This window comes from Callospermophilus lateralis, chromosome 7, assembly GCF_048772815.1.
Source record: "Callospermophilus lateralis isolate mCalLat2 chromosome 7, mCalLat2.hap1, whole genome shotgun sequence".
NCBI lineage: Eukaryota > Metazoa > Chordata > Mammalia > Rodentia > Sciuridae > Callospermophilus > Callospermophilus lateralis.
This window is the reverse complement of record NC_135311.1, coordinates 129,776,607-129,796,326: the sequence shown is the minus strand read 5'-3', so window position 1 is coordinate 129,796,326 and position 19,720 is coordinate 129,776,607. Positions and strand designations below refer to the sequence as shown.

Sequence of the window (19,720 nt, the reverse complement as noted above, 5' to 3'; positions counted from 1 at the left end):
CGCAGGCACGTGTGCTGCTCTGGTATGCCGATTCTGAACTCTGCTCAGGCACAAAGTCTCCTTTGTGGTTTTCCTCCCAAATTTAAGGCTGTATCTTTCTCTATTCCAGTCCCTAGAAAATCTCTAACCTGACTCCCTGGTTCTGTTTCGGTCGGCCTCGGTGCTGTTTCTCTCCAGGTCCACGCCTCCTGTTAGCTGCTTCACGGTCTCCAGCATCTCCCTCCGCTGCTCTTCCTGAGACTGATTGTCTAACAGGTCTTTACTGCTGCCTCCCCTCATGAATGTGTTTGGACGAGCTGTTGCAGGTGGCAGGGGCTTATCATTCTTCTCCCTGCCCATGCTTCCACGACTTAAAAGGCAAAACAACACTTTTTAAAAGAAAGACAACCCTCTCTCCTTTATATCTAAATTATCAAATGACATTGAAGGCATGAAAAATAACATTCCACAGGTAACTAGATGCATTAAGTACAAATTATATTTCAAAGTAGAATTTTTTGAATGAATAAGTAAAACCCAGAATGCTTTGAAGGAAATATTTATTAAGGTATTTTATTAAAGTTTTAACCTCTATGGGTAAAAGGGACTACTTAGAATTTTTAATTTTCCTTTTCGGTGCCAGGTTTTTAACTCAGAGCTTTGAGATAACTAAACATGTACTCTACCATTGAACTATACCTCTACCTACTTAAAAATATTAAATGACAATGGCAACTCCTTATTTTGTTCTTTAAAACTGTTTATAGAAAGAAAGACAGTGATAAAAAGCAAGAGAATAGTGAATGAAAGGGAAACAAATGTCCTAAGAACAAGAAATCACTATTTTAGAAATTATATGATGATACTTTATTTCTCCAGAAACATGGAAATTATTAAGAACCAAGTAGAGGGGACTGGGGATGTGGCTCAAGTGGTAGTGCGCTCGCCTAGCATGCGTGAGGCACTGGGTTCGATTCTCAGCACCACGTAAAAATAAAATAAAGATACTATGTCTACCTAAAACTAAATTTAAAAAAAAAAAGAACCAAATAGAAGTAGGCTTTGAACAGGCATATACTTTATTCATTTTAAGACAGAATGTGCATATTGCTCTAGTCTTTTTTTTAAAAAAACTAACAAACAAACAAAAAAAAAACAATGGTTCTATTCTGAGGAGTCAACTCAGGGGTGCTTTACCACTGGGCAACTTCTCAAACCTTTTACTTTTTACTTTGAGACAGGGTCTCATTAAGTTACTGAGACTGGCTTCAAACTAGTGATCTTCCTATCTCAGCCTCTCCAGTCATTGAGATTACAGGTGTATACCACCTCCTTAGTACTGGGACTACTAGCGTGTACCACTGTACTCACTCAATTTTTTCTTTTCTTTTCTTAGACAATTCTAAACAGCTGCAACAACAGTTCACAGACCATGACAGTTCAAAAGCAGTGAAGTAAATATGAAAAAAGAGACTCAGGGTAGACAAAGATCTAACCACTATGAAAGAACATACACAAGTACTTAAAAAGAAAAGCCATCAAAAACTTATGACAGAGCAAACAGCCAACAAATGCCTCAATAGCAGATGTCAATCTGAGTTCTCCTGAAAAGTTGGCAGGTGCTAAGAATACTTTGTTTCAGAAGCCCAGGGAATGAGTAAGATAGTTAGAAGGTTTACCTAATCAAACTGTAGTAATTAATTTTTCTAAAAAAGTATTGGAAGTTTAAAAAAATTTCAACTTTGAAAGTGCATGTATCAATAATTCTATTCTCCTATCACAATACCATAGGTCCCCAATCACACTATGGAAACCAGCCAATAGATTACGTGACTATGTAAACTAGCCAACAACAACCAAAAAGCAGAAAGATAGCAGAATATGCATAGAGACAAGTGAAAGCTAAAGGACAATCTCACATAATTCGAACAGTGCAACAGAAGTGTATGGGTGGGATGTCATGTCACATTATTCAACAAACATCCAGGAGTAGTAGTTTGGCAAGCCCTAGACATGCCTCCAGGGCTCTTTGGTGTGTGTGTGTGTGGGGGGGGGGGGTATTAAGGAGCAAATTCTTAGTTATCTGTCAGAAAACTTATACTCTCCTGCCCCATCACATCCCAAACCCAATACCTAATTTTGTTCCTACTTTAAAATCATAGTGTGTTACGGTAGGTACCACATGCTTGTAATCCCAGCGGCTCAGGCCAGAGGATCACAAGTTAGAGGCCAGCTTCAGCAACTTCTTAGGGCCTTAAGCAACTTAGTGAGACCCTGTCTCAAAATAAAAAATAAAAAGGGCTGGGGATGTGGCTAAGTGGTTAAACACCCCTAGGTTTAATCCCCTGTATAAAAAAAACAAAACAAAACTCCCATATTTTTATATATACACATACATATACATATACATATATATATATATACACATACATATACATATACATATATATATATATAGTGTGTGTGTATGTGTGTGTATGTGAGAAAAGTAAAAGAAATCAACGTTAGGTATGATAGGAAGATATTCATAGGGTTACCATCATAATTCACATATATATGAGAGACAGATATACGGGAAGAAGGATAGCCTTGAATAAAGACGTAAAGTGGAATTCTCACCTGGTTAAAGCCCTTCGGGAATCAAACTCTAAAGATGTGTTTGACGTGGACCCTGATGGGGCTGGAGGTTGCAGAGCAGAGAATCTGTTTAAACTGGAAGCACTTGACCGTAAGGCATCTGTAGGTGTTAAGATTTTAGAAAAAGGTACAAACACATGACTAAAATGCAAATGCTCATTAACCTGCCTTCCTGGGCTGGGCCCAAAAAGGAATTTCTTTGTTTTTTTCCATTCTTAAGAGATGGACCTCTGTGTTATCCAAACTGGTCTCAAACTCTTGTGCAAAAGGAATTCTCCTGTCTCAGTGTCCCCAGTAGCTGTGGCTATAGGTGAGAAACACTATACCTGGAATGAGAACACGAATTTCTAACAGGTTCAGGTGATGCTAATCTCCTGGTACATCTACTTTTGAGAACTAAAGCATTGGAGGAAATTTGTATGTAAATAGTGTTTAAAAACATTTGTTCATTAGAAGCATCTGCACCTTTAAAAACATGTAAATTATCCTTATAGGGCTTATAAGGATATATCCTTAAGGATGCTTATGGTAAATAGCAAGAAGGAGGCAGGCAAATGTAAATCAAAATACTGCACTTAAACAAAGTGCATACAAATGCTATGATCCCATTTATGTAAAATCATGCATGTGTGTTTAAATGAATTGTAACATTTTAAAATTTTTTAAAAAGTTAAGTGAAAGTTCTTAGTAGGAAGAATATATGAGAAGGTTAACATTTTAGCTTTTCTTTGGACTTCCTTAGATAGCAGTCATGTTTGTGATGGTTCAAACATTTTTAGTTAAAAAGGTCATGGCTGTTGGGGCTGGGGTTGTGGCTCAGTGGTAGAGCACTTGCCTAGCATATGTGAGGCCCTGGGTTCGATCCTCAGCACCACATAATAGTAAATAAAAATAAAGGCATTGTGTCCATCTATAACTACCAAATTAAAAAAAAAAAAAAGTCATAGCTGACAAAAACTGATTTTTGATAGAAATTTAAAAAATATTTTAAGCTTTTCTTTATAAACTCCTTTAAATTAAATGTTTCTATGAATTAACACTCTTTTTCAACATAACGAGTTTCCCTTTTAACTTGGGGCCCCAGTAGTATCTGTAACTAGACTGAACTGTGAACAACAACAAAGGACCCTAATAGATTTAATTCCTAACCACTTAGCTAAACTTATTTCTCCACTTAGGAGAAATAAGTTCTGATATTCTATAGTACAGTAGAAAAACTATGGTTGACAATGGTTAATTAACATTTCAAACAGCTACTAGAAGTTTTCTGAATGTTCCCCAAATAAAGAAATATACACATCTGAGCTGATAAATATGCCAATTACCCTAACTTATCATTATACATAACATGTGTGTCTGAAATGCACATTATATCCCATAAATATGTATAATTACTGTTGTCTATCAAAAATAGAAGTATATGAAAAAGAAATTGTGAACTAAAAAGGTTTTGCCAAAATTTAAAAATGGTTTAACCAAAGATCCTCTTCAATGAGGAAATCCTAGTATGCTAGAGAGGGCCACCAAATAACATCTGGGGCATGATCAGTCTACAGATCTTTTCCTAAAATCGTTATGCAGTGACTATAGAAGAGCATCCCAAGGGAGAAGCTAGCAGGAGGCTGGAAGAAGGCCAGTGCACATACCTGTCTCGCTTGCCTTTGCTCCACCGCTGCTGCCTTTTCCCCAGCTGCCCAGCTGAGCCTTAGGTACCAGCTGAATTTTCTCATCAATTGTGGGCTGTAATATAGTGGTCACAAGTCAATTATAGGAAATATTCTAAAAGAATAGTTTTTCTTCTTCAGTTCAGTAGAACCAATTTTAGCCAGTTTAAGATTTTGTTTGGAATGCCAGTTTAAGAAACATAAACTGGAACTGTTCCTTTTAAAGTGGGATCACTGAAGCCTTTGAATGAATCTTTGGATTCATTTCCACAGAACACAATTTGAAGGCACTGGTCTGGGGAATGCCCTCAAGTCCTCCTATTTAAGATGGTTTATTAATTTGCAAAATGTTAGAAGCTTCTAATGGTTCCTCTTGTATAATGCCCATTAATTTAAAAAATATGAAGAAAAGGAAATACACAAATATTACATTATTGCGGAAAAGCAAGTTAAGAGACACAAAATTTTCACATTGGGTGAGGGATGGCAGGTGGAATGAGAGTATTCAATAAAAGGGAATAAAAGAATGGAATAATGGACTGTGAGTGCAGTGAGTTAAGGTGCCTGATATCTTGAACGTTTCACTTGCCAAGCACAACTTCAGTAGAAAGTGAACAGAATTTCAAAAAGATGAATGCATTTTTTTCTAATGAAAGTATTGCTATATTTTGACAACTCCGGATGTACTGCTTTGCTATGTGACCTACTTTTATACAAATGTCTACCAATTAACAATAAATATTCTTAATGGTTTTGAACTTTTTGTAGCATACTGACACACAGTACCTACAGAACTACTATCTGAATACATTATCTGAATACACAAATTTTATTAACACACAATTTTACTTATTTTTCAAAATAGGACAGTAGTGATGTGGAGGATTGATTCCAGAATTGTTCCTTATCATGTTCACGCACAAAAATGTAATATTTAAAAACAAAAATGTTGTTATTAGGTACCAGCTGAATTGATGCTAGAGCAATTTTTTAAATGTAAGGCTTTAATTAAAATTGTCTTCTGCTGGAAATGGATGGGAATCAATTTGTATTGAGAAGCGAAAGTCCTGCTCTGTGACCTAAACAACAACTACAAGAATATACCAGAATCCTAGAGAATATGATTATAGTGAATTACATTGAGACATTCTGAAGGGGAATGCTTTATTCTGAAGCAAAGCTTCAACAAAACCATGAAGATACAAATGACTAAGTTCATTTGTATGTTTTATTATCCAGTTTTCTGACTCTTTTAATTTTTTGTCAGTTATCTTTTCTCATTTGGTGTTTCCACATTAGTTCTAGCACTCTGCTGACAGGCTGCCGATCCTGAGAACCCTGGAAAACCAACTACAAGTTAGGGTCTTGAGAGACTCGCAAATCATCTGCACAAACCCCTGGGCTATGCCGGTGTCCACTTTTACCAAATTCAACATTCCCTTAAGTTCTTCGCCCTACTTATAGTTATCGACTCCTACAGCTAGAAACATCTGCTAAAAGAAACTTTTTTCTTCTTTCTACCCATGAATTCTCAAGAGAGAGGAAGGGAGAATATATTAAATATTTATTATAGAATGATTTCTAATAGGCTCTCTGTGAATTCTTTTAGTCCTTGGATATAGAATTTAATATCTTTACTGGTTAAATTAAAAAATTTTAATTTTTTTAGTTGTCAACTGATCTTTTTCTTATTTATATGTGGTGCTGAGGATCAAACCCTGTGCCTCACACATGCTAGGCCAGCACTCTACCACTGAGCCACGATTCCAGCCCTCCTGGTTAAATTTTTTGGGGTTCTGGGGACTGCAAGGGCACTTGGCCACTGAGCCACATCCCCAGCCCTATTTTACATTTTATTTAGAGATATGGTCTCAATGAATTGCTTAGCGCCTGGCTTTTGCTGAGGCTGGCTTTGAACTCTCGATACTCCTTCCTCAGCCTCCCAAGTGGCTGGGATTAACCCAGGTATTTCCTCTTTAAAAACCTCATAGGACTGAGTCTGTAGCTTGTATAACACATGTGAGGCACTGGGTTTGATCCTCTACGACTAAAAAATATATATTAAAAAAAAAAAAAAAAAAAACTTAAAAAAGAAGAAACTCAGAAATAAAATGAACTAGTGCTAAGACAGGTATGTAGAATACACTGAACAATACTAACTTGTAAAAAAGTATCTGTCCCCAAACAACCATGCCACAAAATATGCAATGTGGTTTTGTTTTTGCTTTGCAATGTGGTTATTTTTTTATGAGTAAGTACTTTTGAGACTCATGGCAGAATTGTTGTAAATTAAATTTTAAATGTCACACTCACCTTAGTAATTTTCAGGAATTTTGAGGGGTCAAGTACTCGACTGTTCTTGGCCCCTTGTACCGTGTTCCACCCACCTTCATCCACTCTCTGAACACCTACAGGGAGAACAGAGTGAGCCAGTCTCTCATTATCTCAAGTCATTAGAAAGAGTGAGCAATACACACACACACACACACACACACACACACACACACACACACACACACACTTTTTGTTTTAGTTGTAGATGGACACAATATCTTTATTTATTTATGTGGTACTCAGGATGAACCCAGTGCCTCACATATGCCAGGCAAGCACTCAACCACTGAGCTACAACCCCAGCCCGAGAGCAACATTTTCAACTCAGCTAGTTCAATCAAAACCAAGGAAAAAGACAAAAGAAGCTGTGCAAGTACGGTGATAGGCCCTTTAGTGCCCACAGAATGAAAATATCAAGAAGAGTCCTCTGCTCATATTGGCTCTCCAAGAACCAGACTGACCTATTAAAAAAACCAAATGACACAAATGAATACTCAGTGTGGGCAAGGCAGGGCCACATCTGGTCTTTGCAGTTAATGACTAGAATACTTTGTGAAAAGTTAGCTGGAAATTATTTTTTTCTATTTCTTTCTTTCTTTTTGGTACTGGGGATTTAACCTGGGGGTGCTTAATCATTGAGCCACATTCCAAGCCTTTTTATTTTGATATAAGGCCTCGCTAAATTGCTGAGGTTGGTCTTGAACTTTCGATCCTCCTGCCTCAGCCTCCTGAGTCATTGGGTTACAGGCGTGCACCACTCCATATAAGCAATGACTGATCTCTAGGGGAAAATGGTTCACTTAACAATTGCCACTCTCATTCTTTGGGTTATTCTCAATGGTCTCATTTCACACTTGAATAAAGAATTCTTACATATCTACCACTCAGATTCCCAGGTTGTTCCAAGCTCAGTGGCCTTTTACCCTTACCTGGTCTTCTCTTTTCTTTGGTCATGAGCTGTTGGACCTTCCTCTGCTCTTCTTGTTCTTCTATTTTGGCCTCTTTGTGAATCTGTTCAATAGTTTTAGGTCCTTGATCTGCTCTTCGAGATACCCAATTACACTATAAAAGTAGAAAATAAGGTTACTAGTGAGATAACTGGAAAAAAAAATTGAAAAATCTTTAAAATGTATGTACTGCTGGAAAAGTATAAGCTAACTATAAATCTGAAATTATGGCAGTTTCTGTCTCATATATGACACTACATAGAGTCTGGAGAATAGAGCAACAGAATTAAATTCTCCTTAATCAACCCCGTCCAGCTGGGCCAAATGTATTTTACCATCATTTTCTACAATTCACACGCAGAGAGGGACAAGGATTCAAGAAGAATAAGCATTCCTTGGCATTGACATAATCAGGCATTTTGCTACTCAGGTCATACATATTTTAGAGAGGTTCTAAATCAAGGATGAGTAGCAGGCTTCCTCCTTCAACACTGTGATTCCGGTATGACACTAAGTGCATACAATGCCATCCTCTGGTTTCCCCTCTGTAGGGATGAAAGCTGTCTCTGTATAATTACACTCCTCCCTTCCATTCTCAGACTCAGTTCCAAACCTGATAAAAGTGATTTGCGGGCATGGCTGGAAACCAGTTTAATAATATGCAAATTCTGATTAGCTGGGAAGGACTTTGGTGATAAGAAGGATCCTAAGGTCTCATCTGGGGTTAGCAAAACATGCTAACCACCATGAGTGCTAACTGGCCTGCATGCAAGACAGAGAGATGGTGCCCATATTCATCTTCAGCTGCAGGACAGTCCCTATCAGAATTAAACTAAGGCAAAGAGGTGACAGGAATGAAAACAGGCCAAAATATAAATAAGAAGTTGTACTGTAGCTCTGAAACCTTTCTTAAGAGAGATGTGACTCTACTTTGCTCCTTTCCTGTCTTCTACTGAGAACAAGGACCAGGGTTATGCCTTAGGAATGCTAAGATGTTAAGCTGGAACTGGGTGCCTTTGAACTAAGGAGAAATAAACCCCAACTCTGGTATATGAAAGGTGGAAAAAAAGCAGCAGAACAGGAAGGTCTACAGGAAAAACAGCAGAGAAGAAAACACCGACATCTGGAGTTGGCACTTTGCATAGTTATATCATTCAATCTTTACAACAAAACTGCAAGGTAGGCAGCATTCTCAGTTTTAGAGATTAACAATGTAAGCCTCAGTGAAGTTAAATGTATCATTGTGAAGATGAGACTTTCTGATTATTTAGCTTACAAAGACTATTATTCAACTGACCACAGTTTGAATTCAAAATGGTCAATTTCAAAACTGTAATGTGTTTGATAACTGGACTAAGAAGAAACATGTAATAGGCAAGAGACCTTTTGTTCTTTCATGTAACTTCCTTATGGAGGTCTGCCAGATCAAGTTCTAAGCCCTGAAGCAAAAACATTAAGTTTTTAATGCTTATAAATAATTGGACATCCTTACTTAACCCAAAGAGACTGGAATGGCAAGCTAATTTATTTTTTTCTCTTACTTACCAGTCGTAGGTCTATCACATCTTGCAGCATGAATCGAATCCTAGATGAGGTTTTTCTTTCTTTTACAATTTTCTCCATCTGATTAAAGTACTGGTCCATACGCGGCTGCAAAACACAAAATCACTAGTATTCCTGGATGACAACTTCAAATGTTAAATGCTAATTTAAAATTGTAGATTAGCAGTTAGAAACAACAGCTTACAGTCAAAAGTAATGGTACCATTTTTAATTGAGCATATGACCAACAAACTAAAGACTACATTTTCTAGACTCCCAAGCAGATGACTTTGGTGATGTGATTAATTGCAGGCCAAAATATAAATAAGAAGTTGTACTGTAGCTCTGAAACCTTCCTTAAGAGAGATGTGACTGTACTTTGCTCCTTTCCCGTCTTCTACTGAGAACACGGACCAGGGTTATGCCTTAGGAACGCTAAGATGTTAAGCTGGAACTGTGTGCCTTTGAACTTTGTTATCTACAGAGAAATAAACCCCAACTCTGTATAAGTGATAGATGTGTGTGTGGGGGGGTGTTCTGTTATAACCATACATAATACTAGCTGACACAGAGGTTATAAAACATTTATGACATAATAACCATTATTATTTATTTTGGAAGTGGGGATTGAACCCATGGGCACTTCATCACCGAGTTATATCCCCAACACTTTTAATTTTTTGTTTTGAGACAGAATCTCACTAATGTGCTGGGATTATAGGTATGTGCCATCATGCCCAGCTCTGACATTGTTTTCTTTCAACTATTTCTAATTTCCACATTCCTTGTGGACAGCACAATGTTAGGTGTGGATTACAGTATTTTTAATGTTTTCTTATGTTCTGATTGAATAATTGTGTCAGTAATCAGACCGCAGACTTAAGCAAGCTACTGGGACTTCCTTATTTCTCCATCACCATCAGGCCTAGCCCATGGTAGCTATTCTTCCCTTACCATATGGCAGCCACTTCTGTTTGCTTTACCTAGACTATCTATTTAATCTTTCCAACAGCCCTAAGAGATAGATGTTATTATCCCCAATGAATGAAACAGATTAATTAAAGCTAGAATGATGACTGTCTCCAAAACTCCTGTTTGAACAGCCATTTTATAGCTGAGTCTCAATGAATTAACTTATTAAAGTATACACAGTTGATTTGTTTGCCATACAAACAACTAAACTATAAAATGGTCATGAAGTAGAGAAAAAAGAACAAGGGACAAATACATGAAAACTCTATAAACTGGATGCTCCTTACCTCTAACTTTAATGCAAATGTGGTAAAGAGCACTGTCATTTAATCAATGACAATGAGTGGAAAAAAATAAGAAAAACAAATGGAGTAGATTGTTGGGGTAAAATGCAACACTTCTGTTGACAGCTTAAGTTTTTTGCAACCAACAAAGACTGCCTGCTAAAGGCTTCTGAGTTTCTGGATTTTTACCTTCGCTTTCTCAAAGTCTAGGTCTTTGCCGATAGTGGTGAGTAGGCGACACAGGCACTCCAGTGATTCTTCATCATGGTTCTTGAGCAGTTTCACCACACAGTCATGCATGATGGCTTCGGTGAGCATTTTGAGTTTAAACAGTTCTCCAATAAATTTGATGTTACCAATAGATCTCCGTCGGGCTTTGTCCTTGGCTTCTTCTAGTTCATCATGAAGCCTCGTCTTCTCTTCTGGCTGTTGTACCAGAAAGAATAACAGCATCTTGAAGATGAACACTGTCCCACCAAGAGACATCAAGGTCTGTGGGCCTTACTCTTTCTGGGGGTGAGATGCCCTTGAAAATGATATAACTACAGACCTACTCCTCAGAAAACAGAACATCCCCAAAATTTTGCATCCATTTCAGATTTCTAGAACTCAGTGACCTTCTCTGAAGTCCAGACTTAGAATGAATATTAAAACTGGCTTTGAGGGTTGAGGTGTTTTAATACTTCACACTAAAAGGAATGAAGCATTCTCCTAAATATCAGTACGGCACCTCTGCAAGAAAAGAAAAGTCTATAGGCCTCTTCTCAAAGAGAAAAGGAAAAAATTCTATTTGACAATACTCAAAGCAAACAGCATTGTTTTTCTGTGAAATCACTCACAGCACTGGCAGCTTCCAGTTCTTTCTGCTTCTTCTCAAAGACATCATCGTCTGCTTTATCCTTTTCAAACTCCTTCTGGCAGCGGTTTAGTAGCAGCTTCCGGAAATTTACTGTGTTGCCAGGCTTGTCTGCCATGGGTACTTTCAGCTGTATCCAGATAGGAAAACGAAAAAGAGCAAGATTAAAGGCATAAAAACACCTGTTTTCTTTATTGTGCAAAACAATGCTGACTGAACTACAGGTAAGCATGTTATAACCCTATACAACTTAAATTTCAGGCATTTCATGATTCAGTGTTAAGATGGTTTGAAACTTAATATATACGGATTCTCACACAAATGTAACATATCTTTTATGTCCATGCTTCCAGCTGACTTAGGATTCTTGTCATATCATTAGTTACAACCCTGCACTTATTTAGACTTCTAACTCTGAAGGGTTATAATTTTAATTCTTTAAATTACCATTGTAAGCATTTTGGTTTAAAGAAATAAAAATGACATAAGCTAGGGGAGAATTATAAGGCCAGAGGAGAGAAATTCCTAGAGATCATTACTCTAGGAAGAAGCAGAAGACAAGACATTTGGGGACTTCTAAAATATCTTTTCTCAGGAGAAATGTCCTAATAATAATACCAGCACTCACCCTGATCATCAGTAGTATGTTAACTAGTCACTTATTTTGTGCCAAAAGAATATACTATTTCTCCAAAATTAGCCTAACAAATGGTTTCATTAGAAATATTCTTTTGACATATACAAAGACCCAGAGGAGAAATGGGCCATTTGGAGGTAAGATATACCACATCCAATAATAACTGGTTTCTAGTAACCACATAGCTCATATCCTCAAGGTTACTTGTAGCTAAACACAGAGATGGTCTTATGAACATGTTAAGAATACAAAGAAAGTCAGATGTAGCGGCATATGACTGTAATAATGGCTACTTGGGAACCTGAGGCAGGAGGACCACAAGTTTGTGGCTAGCCTGGACAATTTAATAAAACCCTGTCTCAAGAAAAAAAAAAAAATACGTAGCAGGGCTAAGGATATATCTCAGCTGGTAGAGTGCATGCCTTGCATGCACAAGGCCCCATCCCAAGAATGCCGCCCCCCGCCCACCACATATATGTGTATCATATTATAGCAATGATTCTGAGTATAATATTTTATTTTACATATGACTCCCCAGCACAATTTTGAAGAGCTGTTGTATAACATGGCAAAATGGCTTTTCTAGAATCACAAAGTAGATCCTGAAATTCTAAAATGAATATTTGCTCTTTACTCCAGGCTTTAGTGGGAGAAAATGGTGAAAAAGAAGAGACACTCTATTTCTATTCACAAAATAGTTAATATTTTCAAACAGAATGGTCTTGGATAGCTGATTGAGGCTGAATAATAGAGAACTTCTTGAGAATGGAGGGCACGATGCTATGGTGTAGCTATGCCGGACTGATGGACCACCCTCCCGTATGTTCCCTATTGCAAACGGAAGATCATTTAATATATCTAGTTCTAATCAACTGAGGCACCAGGTTCCTCTTTCAACAGGAAACATTAACTTAGAAAGAGGGGAACATTAGCTTTACAGTAAAGCTAATATAAAATTCAAGCCAAAGAAATACAAGCAAGTTTAGTTCATTTAATAGGCTTACTCCATAGTCCCATAAGCAGGCTCAGGAGTTCATCAACCTTTGAGAAATGCTATACAAAAGAAACAGTTTTCCAAAACAAAAGCCAAAGTGGACTTCATCTTCTAAAATACAAGACCGAAAATACATGATAATACATTGACTAAGAAATGCCAAAGAAAATGGGATGTATCATAAAGTCCATCCATAAACAGACTGTTATATGATAGAGTACCAACGTGACTTAGGTTCCAGAACAAACTAATGGTTCTAAAAATTTACTTATATCCAATTTACTGCTATATAGGAACTCAAATTAAAAAAAAAAAAAAAACAACATAATGTCCTCTCCATCTTCTTGTCATATTCACTAACATCAAGTACATTAATTATATAACTGACAGATAAAAATGCTCTGGGCCATAATTTATCAACCCAAATGAGATGCTTTCTGCATTACAGAGTTACTGGGCAGAAAGTGGGAGAAACGTGGGCAAAAAGAAAACCCATGTCACACCATATGGTGAGAGGGACCAGAGTTAATGCCCCTCAATCAGTCAGAAAAATGAAATAAATATAACTTGTGATGATTTTCTCACTTGCTATATACACAAAGGCAATTCTTTTAATCAAACTTTCAGTTTCAACATCAAAAACAAAGAAAGTATAGTACCTGTGTCCAACAGGGAGAACAGCTTTGAGCATACAATAAAACAGATTTTGTGGAAACACTTTAATTAATAAGTCAGTTAAGTAAGCTACAACAAGTGTTTAGAACAGTAAAACTGAAAGACTACTGAATTCTGAGTCAACAAAATCAGGGTCTAAATGTCTGCTCTATAAAATCAACTGTGTGTACTTCAATAACTTAATTCATTAAGACTTGGTCCCTTCATTTCCAAGATGTTGTAAATGAAGGACAGTATAAAATAGCTGTTGAAACAGGAGATTTGGAGACAATTGTCATTCTAGCAATGTTATGTGACTTTGGTCAGATTATTTAGCTTCAATTAATCTGTTTCATTCATAAATGGGGATAATAACATCTGTCTTTTAGGGCTGTTGGGAAGATTAAACAGATAGTCTAGGTAAAGCAAACAGTAGTGGCTGCCATACAGTAAAGGCTGAATCAACAACTAATAAAGCTGTATTTAAACACCTGAAACTGTATTTGACATACCTATAATTAAAAATTAAGAGTCATCTATTTTATAATAACAGAGCTAACAAGAAAGAACATAAGCAATAGCTAGCTCACTAAGCAATAAGAAGAGAAGAATGAAAAGCCAGAGAATTGAACCATCTGCTATCCCCAAATAATGGTCAAGGGAAATTTCATTGATACAGGACATTAAAAAATATGTGATTATGCATAAGCAATTTAGACACATTCACACAGAAGTACCAAAACCAAATAAGCAGGAGAATAGTACATGTTTGGGGGAAACACACACACACACACACACACACACCCCCTCCTAAATCAATGACTATCTACACAGCTCCCTAAAAAGACTTCTTTGGAACATGATCTTAATGTCCTCTGGGGATAGTTGACTAGGCTGTGCAAAAATGGAAATGGATCAGTGAGAACATATCCTCTGAGAACAGTGATTCATGGCAAAAAAAAATCTGGGATCATTAAGAGAAGATAAATTCAACAGAATTATGACATTAAGTCAAAATGTGTTATTTGCTGGATACTGGCTGATCAGAAACCCACTGAAATTGGTTAGCTGGGGAAGAACATGAAGACTATTTGCTTTAGTATACTTGGGCTGCTATAAAAAAGTAACACAGACTGGTGGTTTAAACAACAGATATTTATTTCTCACAGTTCTGGAGGCTGAGAAGTCAGAAATCAAGATGCTGGCAGATACGCTGAGGACCCATTTCCTGGCCTGAACAGTTGACTTCTCCCTGTGTCTTCACATACAAAGGAGAAGCAGCTTCGGTATCTCTTCCTGTTACAACAGCACTAACTATTACTAAAAGTGCTCTAACTCTGTGACCTCATCTAACCTAGTCACCTTCCAAAGGCACCAGAGGAATTTGTACTAATAACATATTTGTCAGCGTTGAGGGCAGACAATCCTTATCCCCCAAAGGATCAAACTAACAGAGAATCATCAAAGGCTATCATTTGTGCAATAATTATAATAGTCAAAAAGAAAATGGAGGTTCAGGCTTTGACCTTGGTTAGCACACTATTTTCACTGCTATCTCAGAACATATAGATGCCAGTGGTAACCCAAGGTCCACTGACAATTTTGCTGCATAAGTATATGTTAGTCTGTGGTGAAGTATTTGGAAAAACCAGTATAATGTAACCAAATAACACTTATGTGCTAATTCTAAAACTGGTTTCTATAGTGTGTTTTACTCTTAAATGTGAACAGCAATAAGGCCACTGTTCAAATATGACAGGAATCCATGGTAATATACTATGTATCAGTGGCTATTTTCTGATCTTAGTAAGTCACCTGCCAAATACATATCAGACTACTCATATCGTGAACATAGACATCAAAATATATCTTCATTAGATATACTCAGAAGGGGCTGGGGTTGTGGCTCAGTGGGAGAGTGCTTGCCTATTATGTATGAGGCACCAGGTTTGATTCTCAGCACCAAATATCAAAAATAAAATAAAGGTCCATTGACAACTAAAAAAAAAAAAAAAAAAGATATACTCAAAGAGACAGTGGTAAGCGATACACACATAATTCAAAAGCATGGTCAGTTAAGAAAAGGTAAGTCATTTCTGATCAATCTTTCCTTCAACACATTTGTGGCCTTCATTTGGGTCAGCCACATATCACTAACCCTCCTATTGCTCCGGCAACATACTTTGCTAAGGCTGGCTTTTCATGTCTGTAATTGCAAGCTGGTTGGTGGGCTTGCCTTCTCTCTTTACCTCTTTTTCTTTTCTTCCTCTTTTTGGTGGTAGGGCTGGAACTCAGGGCCTTGTGCATGCTAGGTGAGTTCACTCTACTGCTGAGCTGAACCCCTAGACCCCTCAGGGCTTTAAATACATTTGAGGTTTTACTATTTCAATTGCCTTCTCAGTCTATTTTGTCACTTTTCACATGATTTGCCTTTAAGCACTTAATGTAACAACACTACAAGTTTGGGATCTCACAAAACAGAGAATTCTTTGTAGCTGAGTTAGCATGTCTGCCATAATAGAGATAGAAAGCAACAAAAGTAGTCAGTAGCATCAAAGAAACTTCTTCCAATTGGTTTTCTTTCATTTCAAGCACTCACCCACTCACTCACAACACAGTCCAAGGGTCTATTTTGTGCCAGGAAGTATCCTAGGCAAGGGGAATTAAGCAGTGAATACAAAAGAAAAAAGCCTTTGTCCTTGGGAGCCAATATTCTAGAGGGGTTCTGAGATGGAAACTTCCATTTCAATTATGGTTGAAACAAAAGCATAGCAATTTAACGTTACAATTATCCAATTAAAAATTATATTTATGTACATATTTAGATATAGGAAATTTCTCTTGACCACTTTTCTCCATTTGCCTCATATTTGAAGTGTTTTCCTCCTAAAAGAGGTGCTAAATTCTAGTTAAATGCTTTGCTGTTTGTAAAGAGGGATTTTGCAGGCACCTTCAGTCATTTGTAATTGAAGAAGCAAAGGCAGAGACATACCTCACAGGCATGACTTACCATTGCTATTTGTAAGTCTTACGTGGTATTTTACCTAGGTAGGCTTTGATGGAGGAGGCACCTGTGTATATCGTGTCCCTGTGCATATGTACGTGTATACAGGTGCATACATGTCCTATTTACAAAGCAATTTTGGAAAGCCAAATCCATGAAAAAGTTTTTCTTAAAAATGTACTCTTGAATGGTAGAGAGCTTTAATTCCCAGTAATTGGGGGGTGGAGGGAGGCCCCAATTGAGACTACTGATCTAGTTCATTGAGTATTTTAGTTCATTCTAGCATTAAATAATTAAATCATTTACTTACTTAATCTTAGCAATACCATAAATTGTACGAATCAATCTTATTTTAGGGATTAAAATCTGAGGCTTAAAGAGATGATTAACTATTCTCCTTTATTTATTTTGGGGTTAGGGACTGAAACCAAGAATATTAAGTAAGGTTAAAAAGTTTGCAAGTGGCAGAGCAGGAATTTGAAATTTACTTTTAAAGTTTACATTTTAAACTTAGAAGTGTGAGAATTCAAAGTTAGGACTGTAACCATCATTAAATGCTTACTGCTTCAGACAGGCACCTTCCTGGAACACATTCTTTCTTCTCTTTACCTATTCCCCTATCCACACCACCTCAGGACCAACACATTATTTGCTTCATACAAGTTTATCTTTTCACTAACACAATGATTTCATTTTTGTCTAATTTATATATTTTGTCTAAATTATTCAATCACACTCAACAAACTGTAACATCACAAACATGTTTTTTTCCTCCTCATAAATATTGTTTTTTCCAGTTATGTATTTTGAACTTCCTTAAAGATAGAAGATGTTACTTTTTCCAAATCCAAATGGATTTACCTACCTTTGACATAGATACTCAAAAATATTGGTAGAACAACAGACTTTTGCATTTTCACAGCTTGTTTCTAAGAAGCAAGGTATGATGATAATAAGTTGTGATAATTAAGAAAAATCCCGAATGTTAAAGGACATACATTTCTGACACAAGTACCTTGGTAACAGTAAAAGAGAAAACACAGGTGGAATGTGGCATTTTATGATTGCAGAATACCTGGAGTACAATGAACACCAATCAGAAACTGGTCTCCCATCCTGTTTTCCTAGTTTGGACAGGATGTGGAGAAATAAGAGCTATGGATGATGTAAAGACAAACCTAACAGTTTCTAAAAGATGAAATTATCAGTTTTAAACCTTTTAACAATAAGAAAACCATCCTTTTGTTTTCATAAAAGCTATAATTAAAACTAAAAAGTTACTTAATTTCAAATTCAGTAAAATGTTGCTTTAATACTATATAACATGATGTCCCAGGAAACTTGATTCCTACACAATAATTTCACATTACTAATTTATTTTTTGAGGCAGTGGAGATTGAGCCCAGGGGCTCACAGGCCAGGCAAGGGCCCTGCCACAGCAGCTCTATCGCCCTTATGCTGACAGGACTACTTCATGCCCACTTCACCCTGCTCTCCACGTCCCCTCCCTGTGGATATATTTTAATAAGGTAAGTTTCTTTTATCCAATAAGGATATTACATTAATAAGTGCTAAAAATATATTCTCCCCTTTACATTGCCCCATTAAGATTTCTGGGAAGAATGTGTAGTGAGGGGAGAATATACCTCTCAGAGATTTCTGGTTTTACTCCTTCCTTTCTTCTTACCGTTACTAGACATCGACACATGTTTGCGTAAGCCACAGAGAAACTGGGTTCATCAATAGCCTTCTCAAAGACCAGGTCAATGACTCCTTTTAGCCGCTCCTCTGTGTCAACAGTTAGTCCTGACACTTGCTTCATCAGTTGGTTGAACATCTGTGGTGTCAATTTATTTAAGATACTTCGAACTTTTCTAAAAAGTTCCTAAAGAATCACAAAGAAGAAAAGAACATTACCCTAACTATGACAATAAGATGCATTCTGGAAGGATTTTAAAAATATAATTTATTAAAAACATTTATTTTAGCAATTTATAAAAAAATTATCCAACCTTTTTTTTTTTGACTGATGATGAGAACTCTAGAAACTAAATACATTTAAACTTTGTTGGCAAGAATATTGTCTATTTATTTTCTTCTTTTTGGTGGTGGGGATTGAACCCAGAGCCTTGTGCATCTCAAGAGCACACTCTATCAGTGAACAGCCCTTTTGGGGACATTTCCAACGCTGATGTGACAATATGTATCAAAAGTTATGAAACTGTGGATGTGCCCTTAGGGATAGGTAAAAAGATTTTAGATACAATAATTTCTATCATAATCCTTTGTAGAAAATAACTTCAATGTGTAACAATTGGGTTTTTTCTAAATTACAGTGTAATATAAATTATGTTATGAAATACTAGGCAAGAGTCCTTTAAAATGATATTTTAGAAACACTCATCAAATTAGGAATGAAAGAAACTTGCCTCAGCTAGAAAAAGGGAATCTAAAACCCTATTTAATGGTAAAAGATTCAGACCTTTCTGCTAAGATTGGGGACAAGCAAAAATATCTGTCCTTACCATTCCTATTCAATATCATACTGGAGGTGCTAATTAGTGCAATAAGACAAAGAAAAAGAAATAAAGTGTACAAATTAGAAAGGAAGAAATACTTTAAAGATGATGTAATTGTGTACGTAGAAAAACGATAAACAATCTACAAAATGAGCTACTATAATAAGTCAGTCTAGCAATTACAGGGTACACTGACAAGTGCAAATAAATAAAAACTTGTTGAAGTGCCATTTACTATAACATCAAAATCAAAAACAACAACAAAAAAGCTTGATAAAAATCTAATAAAATATTCACAGGAGCTGTATGGCAAAAACAATAAATCACTGACGAAAGAGACCCAAAGAGAAAAGCCTGAGCAATGTTTTGGGGGGAAAAAATGGAGAACTCATATAATCTGATTTCAATATTAATTATATTTAGGACTAAATAAAAACTGTGGTACTAGCCAAAGGATAGACGCACAGCTCAAAAGAATAGAATGGAGAATAGAGAAACAGACTCAAATATATGATGAACAGATTTGCAACAAAAATACAAAGGGAATTCAATGGTGAAGAGAGTCTAATCAACAAATTGTGAGAGAATGACCGGACATTCAAAATAAAGATGAACATTCATCTATATCTTGTACCTTTTACAAAACTCAAGTAAAAGTGGATCACAGAACTAAATATAAAAATTAAAATTATTAACT

At 36.5% G+C, this 19,720-nt stretch overlaps 1 protein-coding gene across 9 annotated transcripts in view; it reads right to left on the bottom strand.

The window, feature by feature from the left end:
- The window catches only part of Eif4g3 (eukaryotic translation initiation factor 4 gamma 3), a 284,385-nt gene that overhangs the window by 27,892 nt on the left and 236,773 nt on the right, over nt 1–19,720 (bottom strand). For all 9 annotated transcript variants that reach the window (XM_076861117.2, XM_076861118.2, XM_076861121.2 and 6 more), the window contains 9 exons: nt 18,192–18,389; nt 11,199–11,345; nt 10,549–10,785; nt 9,107–9,211; nt 7,544–7,676; nt 6,594–6,688; nt 4,263–4,356; nt 2,599–2,716; nt 129–349 (listed from right to left, as the gene is read on the bottom strand). In XM_076861117.2, the coding sequence (XP_076717232.2) occupies nt 129–349; nt 2,599–2,716; nt 4,263–4,356; nt 6,594–6,688; nt 7,544–7,676; nt 9,107–9,211; nt 10,549–10,785; nt 11,199–11,345; nt 18,192–18,389 (1,348 nt within the window). The remainder of the gene's footprint in view (nt 1–128; nt 350–2,598; nt 2,717–4,262; nt 4,357–6,593; nt 6,689–7,543; nt 7,677–9,106; nt 9,212–10,548; nt 10,786–11,198; nt 11,346–18,191; nt 18,390–19,720) is intronic.